This window comes from Anarhichas minor, unplaced genomic scaffold (genome assembly GCF_050575085.1).
Source record: "Anarhichas minor isolate MPS153535 unplaced genomic scaffold, ASM5057508v1 ptg000011l, whole genome shotgun sequence".
Taxonomy (NCBI): domain Eukaryota; kingdom Metazoa; phylum Chordata; class Actinopteri; order Perciformes; family Anarhichadidae; genus Anarhichas; species Anarhichas minor.
In genome coordinates, this window is record NW_027466457.1 from 3,315,729 (window position 1) to 3,339,056 (window position 23,328).

The window sequence follows — 23,328 nt, forward strand, 5'->3', positions numbered from 1 at the left end:
CTCCGCCAGGCAAAAACCTGGGGAAAGATTATGCGTTAAGTTGTTTATGTGCGTGTGTGTGTCCGGGACCGTTACTGTGTGAGTCCATGACTGAGTGAGTGTGCACCTCTGTGTCTGTCCACAGCTGATCTCGCATTCGGCTGAAGCAAACTCTGCAATATATTTGGTGGCAAGTCATGGCTGCATGTTTAAGGACCTCTTGTGGTTCTGTTGACTCACACTCTCTAAAAACACCTTTTATTACCGGTTTTATACCACCATTGACTGCCTGCTTACTCCTCACTCACTACTCTTAGCCAACCACAAGCTGCTACTCTGCGCTCAGAGACACAGTTAGGGAAAACAGTTTGCACACTGTTATTGTTTTGGACAATGTGTTTGGCTAACCGCTAACATCTATCGAAACTACCAGTACACACGGCTGTACCTCGCCACCACTCAGCCGCTGCTAAGTGTCTAGACAGCTTGATGAGTTTACCTTTATGTTTTGGCACGATTATATTAAGTGTAATATACGATGTCTTCAAGCCCATTGCTTGCAAAACGTTACATCGCTGCTTGTTTTTGAGTTTGAACGAAGTCTGTTTGACGACGCTTTACAGCACTGGTTGCATTCATTCAACCACACAATACAGCAGTGGTCATTGCAGACACACCTGGCGGAGATCTTTACTCTGCTGAGTGCACCTTTGTAGTTATTTTTATAAATTCTTTGAATATACAAAGTAACATGAATGTTAAATATCCGCATACAAGGTAATCAATAATTCAGAACCTTCACAAGATTTTATGTCTCTAAACAATCTTAATACAGAATAGAAATGCATTACATCTCCAGTGTGTTTAAATAAAGTGCAAATCAAATCAATGCTCTCTCAAACAATAAGATACTAATTTACAGTACAAAATCAATTTTCTCTTCTTTAGCAGTAATGATAAACAGCGAGTGTAAATTTCCCATACTCTTTTATGATTAAACATTACAGTACATTTTTTTTAGAAACAAACTGGGTTTCTACGGGTCAAACATTGACAAATTGCAAAAAAAAGACAAACACCAGGAGAATATATAGAGTTACACTAAATGCATCATGGAGTAACGTCATCACTGAACTCACCATCCATTACGTCCCATTATGAGCTCAGAAGAGCATAAATAATGAAGATGATATAATGCTGGAAGAAGTGCATCACAAACAGATGGGGAACTAAGACCTGCTCAGACAAGGAAAGCGGGCTAAGCGGTTCAAAGTGCAATCATTCGGCAACAGCAAATACATCCAAGCAAAAACGAAATAAGGCTCATAACATTAACACTGCTGTCTCTTTTCACGTTGCATAGCTGACACAAAACATTTCAGAAACTGTTCATGTGGTTCTAAGTAAGCTACATAAAGTTCAGTCAACGTTTGCCGACAGACGAAATATGATCAACGCAGTTTGCAGGAAAAGTCGGGTTTGAAAGTTGATGTGTGTTTCTGATGTTCTTTTAACACAACACTAGTTTGTTCACAAATGTTCAAGTCTAAACTACATTTATTATTCAAATCTGTTTTGTTGATATTTTTGTTTTTAAATTTTGCCCCAATGGATTTCTAACAAAAACTATGGTTGATTTTTAGCATTTTTGTGTTGTGTTTCCACATGATTATTGACATGACAGGACATCACAGTTAAACTGGAGTATTGACCAAAAAGGAAAGGTCTTGAGGTACATGTGATGCTGCTGCTCCTCGTCACTTTTCCAATGTTTTTTTTACATTTCCACAGGTTTGTAATCAAATTTCTCAGCCTCAACCAGACTTGAGTGTTGTGGAAGTCCTTTGCCCCACAGGGCATCTCACTGGTACTGGTCCTGGTGGTCGCCATTCCCAAAATGTTCTTCCTCCTCTTGCATGGTCACCCCTCTCTTCTTTTTCCAGCCCTGTTTTCCACCAGATAAATTGTCTGTGGTTCCGTAACTCTTTTTGGGAGCCACGGTGTTCTCCATGTTGAGCTCTGATTCTTCAGCCAGCTCGTCCTCATCAATAATGCCACATTTATCCTCGCTGGTGCTCTCAGGTTCGGCCCAGTCCTGCTGTTCTCCAGAAGCAAAGATAGCGTAGAAAATGACCCCTGAGTAATGCACCATGGACGCAATAACAAAGACATTTTGCCACTCCAGACGAGTCTGTGGGGAGAGGAATAGAGTGAATCAATTTCCTGTCTGAAGTAACGCTGTAAATCCACTGCCTTACTCATGGCACTGCACCGGAAAAACTATCAACTACAACGTGTATAATACATTTTATGGTGCTATAAATTATTAACACCAGCCATTGATAGGTGCAAGATTACATACAGCGATTCTGTGTTTGACTAAGAAGAAAACCTGATATGTTTTATATATGCCATGAGGGAAAGCCACAGTAAAGGACATTGCGTTTCCTGTTATGTTTTATAGACTCATAATTAAGAATAAAATAATTTCATCAGAATAAGAGTTTGAAGGACTGAAGGTAAAGACAAGATAACTGGAAAATATCTGAGATGTGGAACAGACTAGCCTTCTGGAAGGTACGTTTTAAAGCTGAGGGTTCTAACCATGACGAACACTTTTTAAAAAAGACTTCTATTGTGCAGCTGCCTTGAACGTCCTGTGGACGGTTAATATGAAAAAGCACCGACTGTGGAGCCAGATCTGGGTTTCCAAATATTGCATTGTTTGAAGTAAACAATATAAACTAAGACATTTAGTAAGCTTTCTACTACATGTACTAACTGATTTAAAAAAAAAAAAAATGTTTATCTTTGTCCTTTTTAGGGTTGTCATAGCCACTGCTGTTTGTATGCTGCGCTGCTATCTGTACTGTCATTTTTTACGACAGGCCGATCGTATCACTTTCACTAGCATCTGTGGCAATGTGGCATTAACATTGTTTTTAGACTGTTGTGTTGTGCGACTGTGTATTGAATAAACCTGATTTTTGTTAAGTAACTGGTGTTAAATAAATTGTCCATTGAGAGTCAACATCCTCGTCTCTGTATTGTTGTTACTCTATCTGTGGGGAACCCATGTCAACCTGTTAATCTAGTTTTACTGGGGATTCCAACCCCAGAGTTGTCTATCCTTGAGGCCCCAGTAGCCTCTTTACTTTGCCCCGGGTACATAATAAACGGTTACTGTTACAAAACAACTTGTTATACCTTGTTTTTAGTCAGGGCTCCAACAATCAGAGGACACACCATTCCTGATAGCGTTCCCACCCCGTTAGAAATGCCCATCAGGATGCTGGCATAGCGAGGCGCAATGTCCAAATGATTTACATTAAAACCTGAAGACACGGACCACACAATACATTTGGTTAAGTGGAGAGCGACACAATTACAAAATACATTCTGCCAAAGCGAACATGGCTTAGATGCACTTGAGCGTTTAGAGTTGTTGGTTGCCTTGAAAATAATCGAAAGAAAGAGAACACAAAGTAAAAGGCACAAAAGGAAAAGGCAACATCCTGAGCATTTCTACCAAAACTCCCATGTTTTAGGTTTAGTATATAGCCAAACCAAAAGTCTTATATCGGGTGAAACATGTTTCTTTGGTGCAGATGTAATACCTGAGATGGCAAAACCACTGAACCCTACAGCCAGAACTAGGAAGGTGATGGCAACCCCTCGAGTGTGAGAAAACCCAACAACCAACAGCAGAGTGGCCTCCATACCAAATCCTGTCAAAATACAGGACCAGAGAATGTGAGTCATTGGCTCATGTAAGAAACATTTTCAAATGTATGCCTGGGATCTGTAATGACTCAATTCATTGTCCTGCACAATACCTGCATCATTCTAACAGGACTTTTTGTACACTCCCATATTTTAAATACTTATTAGAAGCTCAAGAGCAATGGCTGATTGTAATATTGAACTATTTTAACGACGATTGACATTTTATCACTACTGCTGGCTAAAGCAAGAATGGTTTAGAACCATTATTGTGCACAATAACGGTAAAACCAGAGTGTCTCTTAGTTTCCAATATAACTATGACAAATGACAGAACATATTGCTTCTAGTTTACCACGACGTACCTCCACAGTTCATGATTTTTCTCACATTTGTGGTAGACATGATTTTGTTACTGCGTAAGTAGTCAGCCAGCTGTCCTCCAATAGGAACTACTATTGTCATCACCATGTGGGGGACAGCGGACAGGATCCCCACCTGTTGGAACATGATGCATTCAGGAAGCCATCATGTAAATCAGTCCTATGATGGATATTTGCCATTGCTCGTTGAATAGCTATAGTGAAACTGTGAGGCTAACCTTGCTGATGGGGAAGCCAAAGACTTCCTCAAAATACGCCGGCTGGCTGATGAGGAGCAGGTAGAAGGTCCAGCTGCGGCAGAAGTTGGCCACGATGATGGCATAGACGGGCATGGAGGTAAAGAAACGACGCCACGGTGTCTTGAATTTCTGTGATTGGGAGACAGAAGCCAGTGTATGTTGTTTATTGTGTGTGTGTGTGTGTGTGTGTGTGTACGTGTGTGTGTGTGTGTGTGGGCATGAGTTACTCATGTTGTGGGGACGTAAATCTGTTTTACACAGTCGCATTGTGGGGATTCTACTTCTTTTTGGGGATAACATAAATCATTACATTTTAGGGTGGAGACTTGGTTAAAGGTTAAGGTAGGTTAGGTTTTGCTTAAAGTTATGATTAGGCAATTATGGTTCGGGTAATTCTCCAGGAAATTAATGTAAGTCAATGTCCTTTAAAGTGATGGAAACACAACTGTGTGTGTGTGTGTCAGAATTTCAGTGAAATGATGTTAAACTGAATGCACTATGATAACCTGAATCTGGCAGCATATTGGGCAAACACACCTCAGTGACACTCAGTTGGCGCATTGTTTCACCGATGGTGGTCTCGATGTACATCCTCTCCTCGTCTGTGATTGTGGGATGTTCAGCAGGACTTCCATATGCCAGCAGCAGCCACATGACATACCACATGATCCCAAAAACACCTTTTCATGAAATAACAAAAATGATTGCATTACTTTATACATACATACTTAAAGATGTTTATATTTGTATTGAAGGCTTTGTAAGGGGCGGGATAGACTAATTACAACAAGCCCGAGCTATTCTGGACCACAAGAATTTTCATTATTAAAATTAAATGAACAAGGTATGAGTCACAGAGCCCAGACAGGAAAATGCTAATTCACTTCAATAAATCATGAGATTATATCACAGCACAACCAGAGTAGATTTTTATTAAAACACATTTGGCAAAGCATGAATTTTATGTCAATGTTAATCATTTTAATCAAACACTAAAGCAATTCAGATAGCGCTTATTGTGCAAAGCATACAAAGTACAACCGCCAGAGCAGTAGGCCATTCAGGGATTACAAAGACACTTTACATGTCACTAAACTGGCACCTCGTGTATAAAGTGGCTCAACACCTGTGAACATCCTATACGTATGTGTGTATATATATCTATATATATATACATAAATCTCATGTACTCTTATGTTATTTTTGTGCGCTTGCGTGGTTCAAGGGAGATTATATATTATATTTGTCCTTATCAAATAAATGACATGTTTCCAGTCTTTATGCTCACCTTAGCTAATCGGCTGCTGGCTGCAGCTGCATATTGAAAATGGTATTGATCTTCCCATCACACTTTCTGCAATATCTTCGTCTTATCTTTATCTTTACATGAACATATTTTGCTTATTGCTTATTGTTTTGTATATGAGATAGAGTGACTGAAGTGTTTGTTTTGAGTCTTACCATAGATATAGAAGATCGAAGGCCATCCAACGTATTGAACGAGCACTCCAGCTAAAGGCATGGCGATCACTGCTCCTGCGTAGGATCCTGGGAACAATTGGTGTAAAATTTCAGTGTCAGGTATGATGACACCAGCAGCAACATCGGGACTCAGTGATAAATAACTAAAAATATATCATATATAGCCCAACTTATCTTTTTTTAAATATTATACAAACGAAATAGTTAACTGCCTTCAGTTTTACACAAGCAACTACACCATATAGTGAAAATGTGTCTTAATAAAAACAAACACATCAAAGAAACACATTAGTTGCATTGAATAAATGGCGAGTCGTTGGCACTGCCGAGACAGAGAGCGTGTTTTAATGTGTTTTTCTATTATCAGACGGATTCATGAACACTGTTGTTTTGAATAGAGCAGGGAGCATGAGAGTGCTTTTGGACAGAAAGCAATGTGACGCTTCATGTAGGTGAATGGAGGGAGAAGCTCCCTGTGAGCACGCAGGTGAGCCATGTTCATTTACAGACAATGTCAAGAGGGTTTTGATGTGTGGGTTGTCATGGCACCAGTTTAAAGTGCAATGTGGTTATTTTAATTCGGGAGAGACAGCAGTGGACTAAATCTGCAAAACAAAATGACCTCTCTCATGTCCATTTACTGACCAGCCCCACTATGACTGACACGGTTGTGTAAACTGGTTTGGATCAATGAAAAGCTCTGTGTTGTGGTCAGTTTGGGAGTATTTTTGACAAGAGTGAATTAGAGGCATTGCTCACCACAGAATGAAGTTGTGGCCAGTCGACTCCGCTCAAGAGGTGGCGCCCATTTGGACCACATCCCATGACATGCTGGGTAGGTGACACCCTAGCAGGCACATGGTGTGGAAGATGTCAAAGGTCAAATATTGATCTAAGAGGAAACCTGGGATTCGTCTGTTAATTGTCTAACATTTTGGGAAATACACTTACTTGCTTTCTTGCTGAGAGTTAGATCTGATGTTTGATACAGCTTATCTAACTCTCAACAAGAAATCAAATAAGCATATTTCCCCAAGATGTCGAAGTATTGCTTTGTGTATGTGGATCATTTTCACTGGTTAAACCCCCACCGTGTTTTTTCTTACCTCCACTAAGCCCTGCAGGATGCGCACAAACATGACATAACCGTAGTGCACCCTCGCTGCTGATGGGATGAACATGTTGAGCACTGACGTCAGGAAAATGGCAGCCCCAAAAACCCTGTAGAAATACTGCAATGTCATCATATTGTGTGTGTGTGTGTGTGTCTGTGGCTAACGTGAGGAGACAGCAACTTCCATGTACCTGAAGCACTTACAGACATAAAATAATGGGGAAATACAGACACTGTTAAATTCTATACTTTCAATTGATTAATTGCTAATGTAACCAATGGTATTTTAGTCAGTGCACAGCTTGTCATGTGAAATCATCATTTACTTGACTTTAAATGGAGCAGTTCTGTCGAGGAATTTCCTATTTTGCCCATAATTAGCACCAAACTGCAAAATTATAGTCCGTGAAAACTACTAATATCTGTCTGTAACAGGTAAAAACACAACAAACACATGCTACCCAGTGTCTAAGAGCTGCTGTAGATGTCTAATATTGTCAGGCCGTATTTCTCTAAATATCTGACGGTCAAAGCATCTCAGTCAGCCTTATAATGAGACAGATCTCACGCCTCTGCCTTTCACACACTGAGATAAAGACATCCCATTCAATCTGCAAGTTTTTGCTTCATCACCACCTTAGCTCCCATATATTTTCTTCTTCACCCGATCCCTCCTTCCTCCTCTTTTTCCAAAACAGTGTGTAAGTGACACTTGTAATATTCCAGTGGCTGGTGTTTCAGAAAGAAATCAGAGGCAGGATCTTTCATTATTAACTCTGTCAGTGGCGTGTCCTCTTTTCCTGTGAAGCTTTTATTACAGGACTGCTATCTGCTCCATCAGCAACGCTCACCACAGCGTACAGCTTTAACCCTTTAACCACGCACGCTCTCCCCCGAACCTTTCTTTTCCTACCTTTTTCTTTCTTTCTTGTGATCCTTTCTTAACATACGTGATCATGGCCGCATTGACCATGAGCTCACCCTCAACTCGAGGAAAAACTTCAAAAAACAAAAAATATAATCCGTCTAAGCGCATCCCACATTGAACAGTTTCTCTCTCATGGGCCGCATCATCTGTTGTCTCTGCACTGTTTGGGCTGCAACTAATGACTCTGTTCTTATTGATTAATCCTTTGGTTTTTATTAAATTAAAGAGAAAGGTTAAAAGTGGCTCTCAAAAAACATCATCATCAAATTACTTTTCTTACCAAAAATCTAAAATCTAAATATATTCAATATTCAATATTCAATGACACAAAACAGAGATTACAGTGTCACAGTGGAACTATTAATAGTCATGAAGTGCATGTCACCTGTTGGCAAACAGCTTGTTGGAGATGAAACCACCAGGGATTTGAGTGACAATGTAGCCCCAGAAGAAGGAGCCGTGGATCAGCCCCACTGTCTCTGGGTCCCAGTTAAACTGAGCTTGCTGGAGAGAGAGAAAGAGAGAGAAACAAACCAACATTTACCACTAAACTGCATTCATTTGGTATAATCTACCTGGCTGCATTACAGATGCATCCCTTAAAGAGTTGATTGAAATGGTTATACTGCAATCTAGTTTTCTTCTGTAAGGCCAGACTATCTTCTGAGCAACAAGAAAATAGACATATTATACAAAGTCCTGCAACGTCAATATCCCAGGGGTCCTGTCTGATTTGATTCAGCTACCTGAAGCACAGGAGTCCCATTGATATAGACAGTGTTGTTGTTCACCATCTCCACAATGGCCACACCAAGGTTGCAACGGATGCCAAAGGAGATGCAGAAGCCCAGGCCGCTGAGGATGGCGATGATGTAGCGCTTGGGCAGACCGCCGCAGCTACAGTCCAGCAGGGGGGCAGTACGTGGAGCTGATGCCACCGGACGCCCATCCTCTGTCAGCTCAATGTGGTCCTCTTCTTCTACATTACTACCGTCTATTTTCCTATGACGCAAATAGCAGCAAAAGAAATCACAGTAAGAGCATGTGATCGTCAGCAGTGCTAGTTGTTATCTGTTCAGCTTGAAATACTTTTTATCCATATTCGTCCTTCTTCTTTATTTTTCCATCCACAATATACCAAAGTGTTGGCTACCTAGAATCAGATTTTTTTTTAAGTAAAAATTGTCTACAAGTCATATAAATATATACAGAATGTATATCATTTTACAGCCCTCCCACTTTTGTCTGTAAGTTTGTAAAAAAAACTGTGGCAACAGAAATAGCACAGTAACCCAAGTCTAGGGGAAGGCAAGACACACGACTAAAAAGGTAACAGCAGTGCTGTTATCAGGTTGCTTTCAGGTGCATCACTCTCCACACCTGTTTTACTACCCAGAATCCATCTCTGTCTCGCTGTCTCCCCGATCCCATGAACTGCTTTCATCTGCCTGCAGCAGATCTCTACTGCAGTTCTCTTCCAGCAAGACACAAATTAACCAGAAACTGGGATCCGCTTATGATATCAAGCACTCAAATTTTCCCTCATTTCTTTACAGTTGGAACACCTGGTTTGTCCTGTTATATTATGTATTACAAAATAATACACTGCTATGGAAAACAGCATATTTTATATTTATGTTTTTGTCGTAAAGTAAAAGTTAATAGTCTAATAGCAGACTCATTGTGGACATGTCATGTCATGAAAGAATAGTTGATACGGTTGGAATTCTGAACTGCATTAAGATACAAAAGCCACATTTCAAGTCCTTTTTACTGTTAATGTAATGCAACCAGTCTCAAATGTATAAGTTGCAAGATGACAACAAAGAAACAACAATAAATAACAAAGCATGGCTAAGAGTTCATGTCTGGTCACTAATTCCATAGATAAAATGTGGCAAAACATTTCCACTAACTCAAAGTAACTTTCCAAGTCCTGAATTGTGCAGCCCTCTATGGAAGTCTGATTCTCAAGGATTTTTTTAAAGAAAGGTGCACATCAAATGAATATGTTTGGTGTAACAGGACGACATAATCAAAAACGAATTAACATATTGTTGGAAAAACTTAAATAATGTTTTTGTTTAGCCACTGTAATCTAAGCAGCTGGTTCCATAAAGTCTGTGTTCTTGTATGAACCAATCTCCACACAAGCTTTCTCAGCCGTGTTCTTCATTAAGTGTCTTAGTTGTCTTTCTTAATGGCTATCTCATCTGTTTGTTTACTTATGACCGGGCGTCAAGGGAAGATAGTAAATCTGTTGTGATCCAAAGTGATGTTCCAGACGTTATGCAAATTACTCTGTGCGAGCGCGCTTGCCTGTTATCTTCAGTATATATATCAGAGACTCAGAGACAGACCTCTGTGCAGCCTTGATGCATATTCTGTATGTGAATCAACTCTGTCTCCTTCTTGCAAGAATAAATGTCCTGTTTAATGATTTTTACATCGGTCTCCAGTGAATTTTTCTAACACATATTGATTGACATTAACATTGGATTTGTTCATTCTTCAAAACTGGTATAAAATCCACCTGGAAATGTTATAGCAACAGGTCCTTAAGCCCAAACCTGAGAAAGTGTAGGTTTATTATAGTTAGCTACATCATGACCAAAATGTTATATGTGAACCCCCACGAATATATATCTATATAGATAGATAGATAGATAGATAGATAGAGTATGAATACAAATATCTTAAATTCCCATTTTCCACTTGATTGTAATGTCAGTCAAGGCATTGCTATTATACATGACAAAAATACATGCACATTAACCATACATTTTTCCAGGAAATTGCCTACTTGGCCATAATCTTCTTTACAGAATGGGGGCTCCAACACCCCACACACATCTCACTGTTAAGGATGTATCGGATATGAAATATATATTAAGGTCTTAAAATAAAATCTGTGATTACATCACTGGCATTGCCTGGCGGCAAGCAGAAGAATCAAATATTTATTTATCGTCAGGATCTCTGAGAACACGCTGGGCTTAATGTGTTTGCTTCCAGGCTCTCCACTACAGATGTATCCCTCTTAGTTACAGAGCAATATAAAAAATAAATCTCAACAATAAAACAATAAGAGTGACACGCTCATTCCATGCACTCCAATAACATCTAAAAAACTGTGGAATGTGGATTAAACACCCTGCACACACAGTTTTTATGCCTCCTTCCCACCTCTCTCCATACAAACCCTCTCACCTTTGCAGTTTTCCTAGAGAGTCCCCCACTGTGCTTTTCACTTCCTCCTTCCCAGGTTTAAGCACCTGTTCCTTCAAACCTGCTAACCCACCAAAAGGCATTTTTCTCTGTCTTTTTTTTCTTTCCAACGTTATCTGAAAACAGTGTCTTGATACCTCACTAACACACTCTGTGAGTAAAAAATAAATCCACTAGAAGCCGTTCATCATCCTGAGTTTGTGGCACCGGGGGTTGGCTCCACCGTTCAGTGGTGCCATGCACGGGTCCCTGAGAGGTAACACAGAATTTCCCTCTCCACTTCTCTCTGGTGTGAGGGTTCACTGTTGAAGTGGAGGGAGAGATGATATTAAAGTATTCCTCAATGTCCAAAGTACCGTTCAGCCAGAGCCTCTGAAACTATTTTCATCTTCTAAAGATCCAGTTAATGAAAGTGTAGAATCCAGGTTTTAGTCTCTGGGCATTGTGAGCCCGCTCTTGTCTGCAGCTGATCCGAACGAACTGCTTAGATCTCCTCTCCGTCTCATAACGCATCCATTCGTGGTGAGGAGGGGCAGGTGTAGCTGCTTTTCATAAACCCAGCCCCCTCGCTGAACACATCATCCTCATCTCCCCAGCTCCACCCCTTCAGCTAGTAAGGCTCATCTGATAGCAGGACGAGCAGTTAAATATGCATGAGCTTGACAAGTGGCATTGAGAAGAGACAGGATAAGCTAGACTACTGTGGTGTAAAATGGGAGCAGGTGAAACCTAAGACAGAGCCATCAAGTTCCAGGTTCAGACTCCCACTTTTCCATGAGTACTATTTTTCTGGGGGTGTGACAGAAATAACTGCTGCATGAAGCTGCATAGTTCATGGACTTACAAACAACACCAATCTCTTACCTTTTGACACAGATAGGCATCCCCTGAATAACTTGTTTTGCCAGCAGGGCTAAACTCGTCAGTTTTCACAGTGAGTTTCCTTCATTCTAGATAATCAAATATGCAGCAGTTAAGGGAGATTTTAAAGTTTAAACAGTAGAGCGGATGGTGCGGGCCTGAGCCCCAACAGTCTCTTTTAGCGATGGGCTGCTGCAGAGCAACTGCTCAGGGTGATGCTGGTTCTCCAGGTGTTTATGCACTGCATAAATGAACTGAGAGCTCAATCCCCAGTGGACACTCTTTCAATAAATAAGGTTCTTTGTGCCAGGAATATCACAGCTCCATTACAGACAACCTGAATGGAACTGCCTTCTTTTTTCGTACGGCATCAGATATATCAGAAATGATTGAAATTAGATGTACTGTATATTCATCTTGTATACTTAATCTATTTAACCATTTATTTAACAAGGAAGTCCCTTGAGACAAAAATCTCTGTTTCAAGGGAGACCTGGCCAAGATAACACAAGGTTACAAAAGTATGTACTTGTGTCAACTAAACAGATACTTTATGAGGTGTGTATTTACCAGCCACGACAGCAACGCTGGTATTGTTTTGTGAGTCTGTGTGTGAGTCATCATGTTAAAACGTGGACCTGGAGACACCTACTGTAGCAGGAACTACCACAGAGCTGGTTGTCAGTACTTTGCAGAGTGTTTAAATTGCTGTCTGTCTGCAGACAGATTTTGTAACCGCAATAGCGTCGCAACCGTATAAGATGCACTTTCAGAGGAAACGCTCAACTAAATGTATATCCAACCTGACAGTCTTCTTGTTTCTGTTCGACTCTGCTCTACTGCTTCCCAGGAATTGTAACATTACCACAATAATGTGATTACTCAATTTGGCAAACAGTTGGTTTAAAGTAACCGAATGCCTCCTGATGCAACATTATTTCTGAATGTAATATCTGAACATGAAGCCAAGGACGTTTTGAACATAGTCTCTATAGTCTTTCCTTTTCTGAGTGAGTCGTGTCTACCATCTAGTGTTTGGAGGAGAAAGTAGCACATGTGATCATCAGGTGATTCTGCAGAGAGACACATAGATCAATACACTGTACCTCAGTCATCTACCCACTGAGGAACTAAAACTAACTTGAGAAGAGATTAGGCTTTGGCAGCTTCAGATAGAAGAGAAGGGCTAAACGCACTAACAGTTACTGCACCAGCACATCTGTTTTCAGTCAGATGGAGACTGGCTCAGGCAGGACTCACTTGACTTTACATGAGAGTGGACGCCAAAGTTAATCCATCCAACTGTAACTGGTTTTCCACACAAGTGGGTTACCTCAGGCATGTCATCCTTGCTAAGGGGAGGGTGGCAGATCCTACTAAGATGGAGGTAGGTAGGTATTGATTGCAGTTAGATTGCAGTTACATGAGTTCTGCGTTTTGGTAAAACTCCCAGCATGCACTGAGGCAATAGATTCATGGACATAAGTCTCATTTTATGTTGTCCTGCATTTTCTCTGGTTCTACATTTTGCTCCACAATATTTCCACACTTTCATCACCGTTAAACATTGGATATTACCAGTTGATATGGTTAAACTACAAGTTATGCCAATGTATGATTGGTGCATGATTGTAATGGTGACTTTAAACTGATATGTGTCAGATTTAATAATAACATGAACACTGTTCAGGTATATGTTCTAAAAATGAGTTCAACTATGGGGTTCACATTAAATACTAAATTGATCATATTCCATATAACTATCAATAAGCCTTCACTTTTCTGGGCTTAAGGACTTGCTGCTAAAACAACATTTCAAGATGGATTGAAGACAGTTTTGAAAAACCAACAAATCCAAATTAATGTCAGATCTTTAGCAATCTAATCTGGATATTTCTGTTACCGTATCTATGCATGAAGAACAGAGCCCTGGTAGTGGGTTAAAACACTGTAAACACAACACCATGCATCTAAAAAGATTGATCAGTGAAAATCTATGATATTTTGAACAGAACAGACTTTATTTTGGACAATGGACTATTTCGGGTAGGCTCATCCAAGCTGGGAGTTGTGCGCGACTTTTCCCGTATATTACCGTATACTGGTTTACGGTATGTGATAGGAAAAGCACTGATACCACTCGAGGGATAGGTACCTACTGCTGGACAACAGCAGCATACCAACGGCCACTTTTCGATCTTGGCATCACTCCCTCAGACACTGAATTAAAATAGCATCAAGAACAGTGTAATAGAACTGCATCACAGTCTAGCTTGTTAACAGGTCTTATACACATTTATAGTTAGATTGATTCTAAATTCTTGTTAAACTTAAAACAATGATTATGAATTTGTAAATGAACATTTGGCAAAACCAACAACTTACTTTCTATTACTTGGTCACTACTGTGCACTCACTGTGAAACTTTTTTTCATGATTGTGAATCTTTTACTTTACCTAACGGCTGGCTCAGGAACTGTTCTCTATCTGACTCGTGGTGAGACACCACAGGATCTCACTAGGAACTCAGTAACGAACACCCACAGAACACAAGAGAGATTGGATTTTCTTCAGTTCACGCAGATTTATTTGCATCACAAAGTATCCAAGTAAACCGAGCTGTCCGGAGTCAACTCGCTTCACAATAGCATTGTACATTATTTTATACCTTCATTCTACCCCAAGTTCCCCCGGCACAGCGATCAGCTCCTGTTCTTCTCCTGTGTTATAAATCTTCACCCGGGCTCCAAGGCCGCTATACTAGTAGACTCCCTGTCTCAGAGACGTGAAGCACATATGACAATGATACAGGCCATTATCACAGGATGAATGTGAATATACATGGATAGATTTCAAATTATGGATTTGATTGGTTTTACACAAATATATTTCAAGACACAAATACATTTTTCTCCCACATGAAAGTACTGTCTGCACACAGAAATCTAAGTAAAAGTCATATGACAGAAAAACCTTTCACTAAGACATTGACATCTAAAACCTTTTACATTCAGTTACATAGATGTAGCTACTTTCATTGAGTTACCACGTCACCAAGAGTTTCAATTCTACGGTTTCTCTAGTTTTCACAGTAAACCACTAGAAATAAATCATCTCCCACATTCTTTGCAAATACAATGCTGCAAGGCCCTTATGTGATCTTACACACCTCGCTAAATGAGACCCATAAAAGTATCTCATCATGTGGACCACTGAGTCTGAAAGCTCTTCCACATGTTTTACACGCATGTGGGTTTCCACGTGGACTTTCAACTCACCTTTACATCCAAACTCTTGACCGTGTTTTGCATCAATTTAACTTCTCGCCTGTATGGCCTCTCATATGGATGTTAAATGCTGATGTTAGATTGAATCTTTTCCCGCAGGTATTGTCATCTTGCCTGCATTGTATCTGTGACCTTTGCTTTTGTGGTGTCTCTTCTGTGGTTTTGGCTCTACATTTTAGGTGATATTATCAACTATAACTAATGTCAACTTTTATTTCCTGTTAATGGATCTTTTAATCCGTCAATAAAAACCTACACATACTCTGTTCAGACATAATGTGATGTATGTGAATACAAAGATCTCCTGTATCAGTCCTTGTGACAGCGGAGCTGGATGAGTCTGTTGGAGAAAGTGCTGCGCTGCAGTAGGTGGTGGAGAGGGTGGTCCGGGTTATCCAATATGGATAATAGTTTCTTTAGTGTCCTCCTCTCCACCACTGTTTCCAGAGTGTCCAGTTTGCAGCCAATGATGGAGCCGGCCTTCTTAGTATTAAGGCACCTGGACGTGCGTGCTTTTGTTCATATTTTTTGTGACTCTAACTGGAACGTTTGTGCTGCAGTGATACAGCTTTTCACCTGTGTGTATCTTCATATGGTCGCTAAAGTTACTGCCAAATCTGAAATCTTTTCCACACGTTTTGCAAGTATACGGTATCTCACCTGTGTGTATCCTCATGTGGCTTTTCATGTCAGTACTACATCTGAAAGCTTTCCCACATGTTTTGCAAGTATACGGTTTCTCACCTGTGTGAATTCTCATGTGGACTTTTAAATAACTGTTATATTGGAAACTTTTCCCACATGTTTTACAAGTAAGCAGCTTCGTACATTTGTGTACTATCATGTGTCTCTGCAAATATGACTTATATTTAAAAGCTTTCTCACACATGTCACATTTGAATGTCTGAGTATGACAGTGAATCGTTTCCATAGCGGGATTGTTTGCGTGATGTTGATTCTGTTGTTCTGGCTCTGCATCAGTTGATCCTGAGTCTCCATTCTTGTCTCCTTCCTGATCTTGGCTCTCAGCTTCATGAGAGTTGTGAGAGAGGAGCTGCTGGTCACCACTTGGTTCTGATACCACAGAGCTTTTAACTGGGATGTTGCTGAAAGGCTGAGTTTCATCGACACTAAAGTTTGGTCTGGTCTGGTCTTCACTGGGGTCACTTTCCTCAGAAGCAGGAATCAACATAAAGACATCAGTCTTCTGCTTCAGGACAAGCTGCTCTCCCTCCTCACTGGTCCAGAGTTCATCCTGCTGCTCTTCAATCTGTGGAGGTTCTGGGTCCTCTTGGTCCAGACTGGAGTTCCTCTCCTGAACAAAGAGCTGCTGCTGGTCAGAGAGATGCTCGTCCTCCTCACAGACATGTTGTTGTGGGAGCTCTGGAGGGACAAAGGATGAAAGGAATCTGATACTACTGTGATGATAGAAACCGTTGTCAAATCAGCTGACACTAAAATGGTAGTGCACCCATATTCTGTCTTACTTTATTTTCTTAACTAGTTTAATTGATAAGAATGTAGGATAAACATATAGAAGCATTATGCTTCTGCCTGTGTCTTTTCAGTCATATTGTACACTAGATTGTATTTGGCTACACTTATTGTATTGTGTGCGATGGCTGAATACAAACACTACATTCATGGTAAACGCATTCAAACGGCCCACAGCAGGATTGAGGGAGCATAGATACAAAATGCATAATATGGAAATAAGATTAATTGAATTGGAAACAGATGATTTCTCAATATTTGAGGTGCTATTAATAAATAATTCTCAATAATTACAGAAAATGACTGATATTTTTATGTTCAAGACATCTCTGACATACTGAAAATAAAAGAATTTTACAATACTGATTGAGACATTTTACAAAATAAAAGCCTCAAATGTCCTCCTCACAGACATGTTGTTGTGGGAGCTCTGGGGGACAGAGGATGAATAGAATATGATACTGTGATGATAGAAAAACTGAAGATACAACACGTGACGTTATGGTGTCAGACATGCTCCTCTGTTGGCTTTCTAAAGACTATAAAGGTTTTACATACCTATCCTGTTTAACTTACCTTCCGCTTTCAAAACGATATCCAACAGTCTGCGCTGACGATCGATCTGTTTCTCGTGCTCGACGATAGTTTTCTCCAAAACTTCGAATATTTCTTCAGCAGCAGCAGTTAGTCGCTCGTTGACAAACTGTCTCAAAACCGGGACTACAGACATTATTGTTTTTTAATAATTACGATTAAAGTTATTGTCTTCACTACATCTACAACATCGTCTTCCAGCTAATTTGACACGCAGCTAAAACTACCAGCGCGTGTGTGTTATTTACTTCAACGGGCTGTCACGCTGTTAAGTTTCTTCAAACCTGCTAACCCACCAAAAGGCATTTTTCTCCGTGTCTTTTTTGTCTTTCTTTCACCATTATCTGAAAACAGTGTCTTGATACCTCACTAACACACTCTGTTCGGACAACGAGTAAAAAATAAATCCACTAGAAGCCGTTCATCATCCTGAGTTTGTGGCACCGGGGGTTGGCTCCACCGTTCAGTGGTGCCATGCACGGGTCCCTGAGAGGTAACACAGAATTTCCCTCTCCACTTCTCTCTGGTGTGAGGGTTCACTGTTGAAGTGGAGGGAGAGATGATATTAAAGTATTCCTCAATGTCCAAAGTACCGTTCAGCCAGAGCCTCTGAAACTATTTTCATCTTCTAAAGATCCAGTTAATGAAAGTGTAGAATCCAGGTTTTAGTCTCTGGGCATTGTGAGCCCGCTCCTGTCTGCAGCTGATCCGAACGAACTGCTTAGATCTCCTCTCCGTCTCATAACGCATCCATTCGTGGTGAGGAGGGGCAGGTGTAGCTGCTTTTCATAAACCCAGCCCCCTCGCTGAACACATCATCCTCATCTCCCCAGCTCCACCCCTTCAGCTAGTAAGGCTCATCTGATAGCAGGACGAGCAGTTAAACATGCATGAGCTTGACAAGTGGCATTGAGAAGAGACAGGATAAGCTAGACTGCTGTGGTGTAAAATGGGGGTGTGACAGAAATAACTGCTGCATGAAGCTGCATAGTTCATGGACTTACAAACAACACCAATCTCTTACCTTTTGACACAGATAGGCGTAAACCTGAATAACTTGTTTTGCCAGGACTTGTTTGCCAGCAGCAGTTAAGGGAGATTTTAAAGTTTAAACAGTAGAGCGGATGGTGCGGGCCTGAGCCCCAACAGTCTCTATTAGCTGTGTCAGAAATGAACGTTACCCATTCGGTGAATATATTAATATCTGTTAACTTGTTAGTTTCAAGGAAAATAATCAATGTGTGTTGAAAGAAAATCTATTAAAAATCCTCGTCTGATAGAAACATTAAATCACCAATCATGCCGTGCGGTTAAATTACCCTGAAGCCAGACCTCCATAGTGTCAGGTGAGTGGTCTAAACAATTTCACCATAAAATAACGGCAACTTACTGGCAGCAGGGACGCAGTAATTTACCGTTTTCTTACGGTGAAGCTACCGTAATTTACATTTACGGTATATTACCATATACTGGATTACAGTATGTGATGGGAAAAGTACCGGCATACCACTCGAGGGATAGGTACATACCACTGAACAATAGTGGCACACCCCAACGATAGGTACATACCGCTGAACAACATACCACTCGAGGGATAGGTACCTACTGCTGAACAACAGCAGCATACCAACGGCCACTTTTCGATCTTGGCATCACTCCCTCAGACACTGAATTAAAATAGCATTAAGAACAGTGTAATAGAACTGCATCACAGTCTAGCTTGTTAACAGGTCTTATACACATTCATAGTTAGATTGATTCTAAATTCTTGTTAAACTTAAAACAATGATTATGAATTTGTAAATGAACATTTGGCAAAACCAACAACTTACTTTCTATTACTTGGTCACTACTGTGCACTCACTGTGAAACTTTTTTTCATGATTGTGAATCTTTTACTTTACCTAACGGCTGGCTCAGGAACTGTTCTCTATCTGACTCGTGGTGAGACACCACAGGATCTCACTAGGAACTCAGTAACGAACACCCACAGAACACAAGAGAGATTGGATTTTCTTCAGTTCACGCAGATTTATTTGCATCACAAAGTATCCAAGTAAACCGAGCTGTCCGGAGTCAACTCGCTTCACAATAGCATTGTACATTATTTTATACCTTCATTCTACCCCAAGTTCCCCCGGCACAGCGATCAGCTCCTGTTCTTCTCCTGTGTTATAAATCTTCACCCGGGCTCCAAGGCCGCTATACTAGTAGACTCCCTGTCTCAGAGACGTGAAGAACATATGACAATGATACAGGCCATTATCACAGGATGAATGTGAATATACATGGATAGATTTCAAATTATGGATATGATTGGTTTTACACAAATATATTTCAAGACACAAATACATTTTTCTCCCACATGAAAGTACTGTCTGCATACAGAAATCTAAGTAAAAGTCATATGACAGAAAAACCTTTCACTAAGACATTGACATCTAAAACCTTTTACATTCAGTTACATAGATGTAGCTACTTTCATTGAGTTACCACGTCACCAAGAGTTTCAATTCTACGGTTTCTCTAGTTTTCACAGTAAACCACTAGAAATAAATCATCTCCCACATTCTTTGCAAATACAATGCTGCAAGGCCCTTATGTGATCTTACACACCTCGCTAAATGAGACCCATAAAAGTATCTCATCATGTGGACCACTGAGTCTGAAAGCTCTTCCACATGTTTTACACGCATGTGGGTTTCCACGTGGACGTTCAACTCACCTTTACATCCAAACTCTTGACCGTGTTTTGCATCAATTTAACTTCTCGCCTGTATGGCCTCTCATATGGATGTTAAATGCTGATGTTAGATTGAATCTTTTCCCGCAGGTATTGTCATCTTGCCTGCATTGTATCTGTGACCTTTGCTTTTGTGGTGTCTCTTCTGTGGTTTTGGCTCTACATTTTAGGTGATATTATGAACTATAACTAATGTCAACTTTTATTTCCTGTTAATGGATCTTTTAATCCGTCAATAAAAACCTACACATACTCTGTTCAGACATAATGTGATGTATGTGAATACAAAGATCTCCTGTATCAGTCCTTGTGACAGCGGAGCTGGATGAGTCTGTTGGAGAAAGTGCTGCGCTGCAGTAGGTGGTGGAGAGGGTGGTCCGGGTTATCCAATATGGATAATAGTTTCTTTAGTGTCCTCCTCTCCACCACCGTTTCCAGAGTGTCCAGTTTGCAGCCAATGATGGAGCCGGCCTTCTTAGTATTAAGGCACCTGGACGTGCGTGCTTTTGTTCATATTTTTTGTGACTCTAACTGGAACGTTTGTGCTGCAGTGATACAGCTTTTCACCTGTGTGTATCTTCATATGGTCGTTTAAGTTACTGCCAAATCTGAAATCTTTTCCACACGTTTTGCAAGTATACGGTCTCTCACCTGTGTGTATCCTCATATGGTCGTTTAAGTTACTGCCAAATCTGAAATCTTTTCCACACGTTTTGCAAGTATACGGTCTCTCACCTGTGTGGGTTCTCATGTGGATTTTCAAGTGACCGTTAAATCTGAAAGCTCTCTCACATATTTGGCAAGTATACGGTCTCTCAGCTGTGTGGATTCTCATGTGGATTTTCAATGATGAGTTGTCACGGAATGTTTTCCCGCATATCTTGCAAAGGTACGGCCTCTCACCTGTGTGTATCCTCATGTGGCTTTTCATGTCAGTACTACATCTGAAAGCTTTCTCACATGTTTTGCAAGTATATGGTTTCTCACCTGTGTGGATTCTCATGTGGACTTTTAAATAACTGTTATATTGGAAACTTTTCCCACATGTTTTACAAGTATGCGACTTCGTACATTTGTGTACTATCATGTGTCTCTGCAAATATGACTTACACTTAAAAGCTTTCTCACACATGTCACATTTGAATGTCTGAGTATGACAGTGAATCGTTGCCATAGCGGGATTGTTTGCGTGATGTTGATTCTGTTGTTCTGGCTCTGCATCAGTTGATCCTGAGTCTCCATTCTTGCCTCCTTCCTGATCTTGGCTCTCAGCTTCATGAGAGTTGTGAGAGAGGAGCTGCTGGTCACCACTTGGTTCTGATACCACAGAGCTTTTAACTGGGATGTTGCTGAAAGGCTGAGTTTCATCGACACTAAAGTTTGGTCTGGTCTGGTCTTCACTGGGGTCACTTTCCTCAGAAGCAGGAATCAACATAAAGACATCAGTCTTCTGCTTCAGGACAAGCTGCTCTCCCTCCTCACTGGTCCAGAGTTCATCCTGCTGCTCTTCAATCTGTGGAGGTTCTGGGTCCTCTTGGTCCAGACTGGAGTTCCTCTCCTGAACAAAGAGCTGCTGCTGGTCAGAGAGATGCTCGTCCTCCTCACAGACATGTTGTTGTGGGAGCTCTGGAGGGACAAAGGATGAAAGGAATCTGATCCTACTGTGATGATAGAAACCGTTGTCAAATCAGCTGACACTAAAATGGTAGTGCACCCATATTCTGTCTTACTTTATTTTCTTAACTAGTTTAATTGATAAGAATGTAGGATAAACATATAGAAGCATTATGCTTCTGCCTGTGTCTTTTCAGTCATATTGTACACTAGATTGTATTTGGCTACACTTAGTGTATTGTGTGTGATGGCTGAATACAAACACTACATTCATGGTAAACGCATTCAAACGGCCCACAGCAGGATTGAGGGAGCATAGATACAAAATGCATAATATGGAAATAAGATTAATTGGATTGAAAATAGCTAATTTCTCAATATTTGAGGTGCTATTAATAGACAATTCTCAATAATTCCAGAAAATGACTGATATTTTTATGTTCAAGACATCTCTGACATACTGTAAATAAAATAATTTTACAATACTGATTGAGACATTTTACAAAATAGAAGCCTCAAATGTCCTCCTCACAGACATGTTGTTGTGGGAGCTCTGGGGGACAGAGGATGAATAGAATATGATACTGTGATGATAGAAAAACTGAAGATACAACACGTGACGTTATGGTGTCAGACATGCTCCTCTGTTGGCTTTCTAAAGACTATAAAGGTTTTACATACCTATCCTGTTTAACTTACCTTCCGCTTTCAAAACGATATCCAACAGTCTGCGCTGACGATCGATCTGTTTCTCGTGCTCGACGATAGTTTTCTCCAAAACTTCGAATATTTCTTCAGCAGCAGCAGTTAGTCGCTCGTTGACAAACTGTCTCAAAAACGGGACTACAGACATTATTGCTGTTTAATAATTACGATTAAAGTTATTGTCTTCACTACATCTACAACATCGTCTTCCAGCTAATTTGACACGCAGCTAAAACTACCAGCGCGTGTGTGTTATTTACTTCAACGGGCTGTCACGCTGTTAAGTTTCTTCAAACCTGCTAACCCACCAAAAGGCATTTTTCTCCGTGTCTTTTTTGTCTTTCTTTCAACGTTATTTGAAAACAGTGTCTTGATACCTCACTAACACACTCTGTTCGGACAACGAGTAAAAAATAAATCCACTAGAAGCCGTTCATCATCCTGAGCTTGTGGCACCGGGGGTTGGCTCCACCGTTCAGTGGTGCCATGCACGGGTCCCTGAGAGGTAACACAGAATTTCCCTCTCCACTTCTCTCTGGTGTGAGGGTTCACTGTTGAAGTGGAGGGAGAGATGATATTTAAGTATTCCTCAATGTCCAAAGTACCGTTCAGCCAGAGCCTCTGAAACTATTTTCATCTTCTAAAGATCCAGTTAATGAAAGTGTAGAATCCAGGTTTTAGTCTCTGGGCATTGTGAGCCCGCTCCTGTCTGCAGCTGATCCGAACGAACTGCTTAGATCTCCTCTCCGTCTCATAACGCATCCATTCGTGGTGAGGAGGGGCAGGTGTAGCTGCTTTTCATAAACCCAGCCCCCTCGCTGAACACATCATCCTCATCTCCCCAGCTCCACCCCTTCAGCTAGTAAGGCTCATCTGATAGCAGGACGAGCAGTTAAACATGCATGAGCTTGACAAGTGGCATTGAGAAGAGACAGGATAAGCTAGACTGCTGTG

General features: G+C 40.7%; 2 protein-coding genes across 2 annotated transcripts; both read right to left on the reverse strand.

Moving 5' to 3' along the window:
* Positions 1-1,840: 1,840 nt before the first annotated feature.
* slc17a8 (solute carrier family 17 member 8) lies at positions 1,841-11,159 on the reverse strand. Its single transcript, XM_076088898.1, has 12 exons — positions 11,059-11,159; positions 8,595-8,850; positions 8,234-8,352; positions 6,913-7,027; positions 6,566-6,653; positions 5,786-5,872; positions 4,862-5,004; positions 4,304-4,453; positions 4,068-4,200; positions 3,597-3,707; positions 3,187-3,314; positions 1,841-2,170 (listed from the first exon to the last, which is right to left on the reverse strand). The coding sequence occupies exons 1-12, from the start codon at positions 11,157-11,159 to the stop codon at positions 1,841-1,843; spliced, it is 1,761 nt and encodes a 586-aa protein (XP_075945013.1).
* Positions 11,160-14,512: 3,353 nt separating this feature from the next.
* Positions 14,513-22,522, reverse strand: LOC142947870 (uncharacterized). Its single transcript, XM_076089739.1, has 4 exons — positions 22,369-22,522; positions 20,546-21,681; positions 17,295-17,421; positions 14,513-16,607 (listed from the first exon to the last, which is right to left on the reverse strand). Exons 1-4 carry the CDS (start codon positions 22,520-22,522, stop codon positions 15,715-15,717), a joined length of 2,310 nt encoding a protein of 769 aa, XP_075945854.1. The 3' UTR covers positions 14,513-15,714.
* Between the last annotated feature and the right edge of the window lie 806 nt (positions 22,523-23,328).

Excerpts from the sequence above, each read along its gene's own strand:
- slc17a8 (XM_076088898.1), bottom strand. The coding sequence starts at position 11,159 with ATGCCTTTTGGTGGGTTAGCAGGTTTGAAGGAACAGGTGCTTAAACCT. Across the intron at positions 4,454-4,861 it reads GCCAACTGAGTGTCACTGAG|AAATTCAAGACACCGTGGCG; the intron begins GTGTGTTTGCCC and ends TCCCAATCACAG. Across the intron at positions 3,708-4,067 it reads AAAAATCATGAACTGTGGAG|GATTTGGTATGGAGGCCACT; the intron begins GTACGTCGTGGT and ends GTATTTTGACAG.
- LOC142947870 (XM_076089739.1), bottom strand. The coding sequence starts at position 22,522 with ATGTCTGTAGTCCCGTTTTTGAGACAGTTTGTCAACGAGCGACTAACT. Across the intron at positions 21,682-22,368 it reads TATCGTTTTGAAAGCGGAAG|AGCTCCCACAACAACATGTC; the intron begins GTAAGTTAAACA and ends TTGTCCCTCCAG. Across the intron at positions 17,422-20,545 it reads ACAAAAGCACGCACGTCCAG|TTTGTCAACGAGCGACTAAC; the intron begins GTGCCTTAATAC and ends GTTTTGAGACAG.